The sequence below is a fragment of the Etheostoma cragini genome, chromosome 11 (genome assembly GCF_013103735.1).
Source record: "Etheostoma cragini isolate CJK2018 chromosome 11, CSU_Ecrag_1.0, whole genome shotgun sequence".
In the NCBI taxonomy this organism is placed as follows: domain Eukaryota; kingdom Metazoa; phylum Chordata; class Actinopteri; order Perciformes; family Percidae; genus Etheostoma; species Etheostoma cragini.
Genome location: NC_048417.1, coordinates 23,854,079 through 23,858,005, shown reverse-complemented (window position 1 = coordinate 23,858,005; position 3,927 = coordinate 23,854,079). Strand labels below are relative to the sequence as shown.

General features: G+C 41.8%; 1 protein-coding gene across 3 annotated transcripts in view; it reads right to left on the bottom strand.

Moving 5' to 3' along the window:
* The window catches only part of tmeff2a (transmembrane protein with EGF-like and two follistatin-like domains 2a), a 117,504-nt gene that overhangs the window by 6,396 nt on the left and 107,181 nt on the right, over window positions 1-3,927 (bottom strand). For 2 of the 3 annotated variants that reach the window (XM_034884866.1, XM_034884865.1), the window contains exons 6-7: window positions 2,215-2,363; window positions 220-267 (exon numbers count right to left, since the gene is read on the bottom strand). In XM_034884866.1, coding sequence (XP_034740757.1) covers window positions 220-267; window positions 2,215-2,363 — 197 coding nt within the window. The remainder of the gene's footprint in view (window positions 1-219; window positions 268-2,214; window positions 2,364-3,927) is intronic. The other variant, XM_034884867.1, reaches the window with a different exon arrangement.

Here is a 3,927-nt window from a genome sequence, read left to right as displayed (position 1 = left end):
CTTCATTTACAAATTGCATTTTGTGTTTACTTGTGTTGTCCTTCACTATTGTTTAAATTGGTTTGATGTTCCGAAACAATTAAGTATGACAAACATGCAAAGGAACAGGAAATGAGGAAGGGGGCAAACACTTTTTCACACCACTGTAAGTCAGGACTAATGCGTCTTTAAGTGGCAGCACGTTATTTGACTATCCGGCACCGTTACACATGCACTCACCTGTAAGGTCCGTCCGTGCAAAGTGTCCATCTCCGCCTTTGATGTCGCCTAGAAAAGGCCAAAAACACATTCAAACTGATCCTACTGCAAGCTCTACCATAGCTCCAGCCTGGTAGATGCTAGATGGGATCCACTAGATGTGTCGTTGTCAAAGTTTGTGCGCCGTGGCACGCCTTATCCAGCCTCTGATTGGTTTACCCTTGTGTTCTCACCCTAATCCTTACCAACCCCCACTCTTCACATCTAAACCTAACACCATAGGCACGTCTAGTGGATCCGATCTAGCATTTACCCCTCCATTATGGGTTACACGTGGAAACTGATGCCATGAAAGGTAGGGAGACTTCAATGTGAATTGTCATCTCAACAAAGGGTTCATTTGGTGTGTGCACCTGTCGAATTAATGCGTATATATGTGAACTATTCTCTTCAAAAGCCAGAACCCATCTCTCCTAAAGTATTATACTGAACAAAGGGGAGAAAGGAGTAGAGGCGGGGAGAAAAGATCACAGGAAATAATGCATTTGTGCTCACCTTACTGACATTGCATTGGATTCCTCTTTTCACAATGGCTAGACAAATCTCCTTCCAATCATTATTTTATTGCAATTGATTCTTCCAGTTAATTTGTTCCCTCAAATTTGAGTCTTTGAAAGTATCTCCCAGGTTCATGATGACTAGAATTATTTCTCATTGTTGTTTTTTTATTTTTCCTCAAAGAGAACAAAGAGATCTGAACCTTGAGTCCTGTACTTATGACATCCACTTAAGACAAATCAAATCAAAGGCAAAATTAATTTCAGGAGGGGAGACGCTACAAACTAAACAAGGCTACAGCTACAAAAACACTGCTTTTTTCCACTTTCTTCCTTCTTTGAGTTTTCCTAGCGCCACACATGGATGACAACCTGGGGTCTAAAGGATACAACACTCCACTTTATGAGCATCTGGTGCTTATCAGTGCTTTTTCTTGTTCTAGATGACTATGAGCTCCAGTAGAAAGCAGGACTATTTCCATAAAAAGAACATAAGGGTTACTTTTCCACACGTCTAAATCCCTCAGGTTCTTGGCATTTGTTTCTCTCTTCACTTTCCCTGATTGAAACCAAACGTGAGGAGCCGTGATCGAATCGATCAGGGTGGTCCGGCACCCAGGGTGTAACGTGGGGGAATACAGATTTCTATCTGTGCTCCCGAGCTGGTTAGCCCTGATTGCTTTACCCCCCATTACCTCTCAAAGCCCACTTCTTGGTTCTCACATCTCGATCAATTGTCCTGTCCTGGGTGAATACAGAGCCAATCAAATGCTTGCAGATGTACCCCCTACACAATAAAAGCCGCTAACAATTGAGATTTGAACACCTTCGATGGATTACCACAGTCTCTGCCTCTCTTTCCACCTGATGGCAGTTTCAGACACATCTTGCAGTTGCATTATATTAAATGAGTCGAAATAAAGAGAAATTAAGATGCTGGTATAGAGCATACCTCAAATAAAATTTAAATAAAACATATTCTAAAGAATTCTTATGTGCTTTTGTCTTCTCCCACGTGGATTAGCAATATAACCCGGTTAAGGGGTTTAACCACAGAGATGAATACAATAACTTTATCCCTGGGACCTTTACAGACAAATAGTGAACCCGAATAAAAGATACTACACTAAAAAGCGGGGATTACCATTCAGTGAAATTATCAATATACATAGCAGAGAAGACTATGTGGGATTTGGGGATTATTTTTGAACACTATTGCAAAAAATGTGTGAATGAAAATATGTGTAATTCTAAAATGTGGTTGGACCTGCATCGGGAGGGAGATATAGAATCCCGCTGTCTACATGTTGCTGCCTCATTTGCCTCCGTGGCCTCGCTTCAACCTGAAGTGAGCACCTGCCCGGGCAGTCAGATTGACGGCTTCCGCTGCGCGTGTGAAGGTGTTGTTGTGTCTTTTAGAGGGAATGTATGCACGCCTGTGTGTGTTTGTGGGTCTGACCTTGGCAGTGGCCCAGGTACTTGACCTCGATGCGTTCCTGCTTCTGACAGGACGCCTCCTTCACCTGGCAGGGGTTGTCATAGGAACGACCATCTGAGGCACACACCGGGTTGAAGCTGATGTGGGAGCAGTCGATGTTGCAAACACACCTGCAGAGCGAGCAATCCCATTAGAGTCAAAAAAACGTCCTTGCTTTTTATTTATTATCTATGTCAAGATCTAAAATAAATGAGACAAATGAAGAATTAATGAAAATGAGAGCCTCTGGATTCTGAGAGCCTTGTGTGTTTGACTGCGAGGGACACAGACTGACAATTCGATTGGGGATTAAAAAATGGAAACAGAGAAAAAAAAGACAGTACAGCTTGCACTCATTCAGGACGTTGGACCATGCATAGTAATCCTGTTCAAACGGGGTTTTAGCACATTCAACTTGACACAATAGAAAATGGATTTTTACTTTGCAAAAAGAGTCAGGCTGCACAGAGGGCTTGATTGGCAAATGATGTATTCTCACAGACAGGAAGCAATTATTTATGAGAGAATTGTAGATACCAAAGCTGTACATGTTGGTGTTGAAGACCAAATGGTAGCACACAACGCAGCCACCCCTTTAAAGCTGTCAGATATGTTATTTATTTTAGATAACATTGAAACTAGCCTAAAATAGAAATATACTAACTTGAAAGCTAATATTATCATAGCGCACATTGAAACACTTTGGTGGAAGAAGAAAACATCACCGACGATTGTAGAACAGCTTGTTTCTGGTGATACACCAAGGCTTTTTAATATCCTTTAACAAAAGCCATTCGGCTGAGAAATTCTGAAAAGGGATCTCCATGAAGATGAGGATGACTGCAGAACACTGACTTCGAGGCCACATGCATGTCTGGTGTTTTATTGTCAGAGCTGAGCATTAAATTGTGGCGAACATTACCTTTAAATGGGCATTTTCTGTTATTTCCACAAGCAAGATATGATCTAATAGCCTGATTAGCCTAAACATCTATGTATGTACTGCTTGCAACTGATGAACACTTCAAGTGCAAGATGTTCCATTGAAAAGCTTTTGTACATAATTGAATAAAAGTTAAATTAAAAGTGTTAGTTTTGTCTTTGGCAAATAGCTGCTGCTTACACCCTTATGATTCTCCGTATTATCTTAATGTTATTATATATTCAATTACTTCCTTTCATGAAGCAGATATTGCTGATGTATTTTTGTCGCAGACTGTAATGCGTTAATTTCTCAGCAACTCGGGCGTTTACTTGATGCTTTTGGCTCTTGCAAATTAACCGGGCAATTTGCTGTCGCACCACAATTTCCGGTGAAATGTAAGTGCAAGACATTCTGTGTTTGTCTCTGTGTGGGCTCCTCTGCGTGTGCGACATCTGCACAAATGATGGAGGGAGAGAGTCAGCACGTACACCTGCGTGCTTGTGCATATGTGTCTGTCTGTCTGTCAGTGGGTCTGTGTGTGTGTGTGGGTATGTAATTTGGCATAAGTGCAGTGTGAACCTTAACTGTGTGGCAGGCCTGATCAGCAGAAATCACCCAGATTGCCTTCCCCAGACAATGCTGCTGAGTAGCGCTGAACGCTTGATTCTGTAATTATAAATCTGTCATTATTCTCCCGGTCTTTTCATTTTTCTCTGGTGCCAAGCTCGCAGTAAAGCACAGGCATTCAGCTGTCTTACAGCTGGATTTGC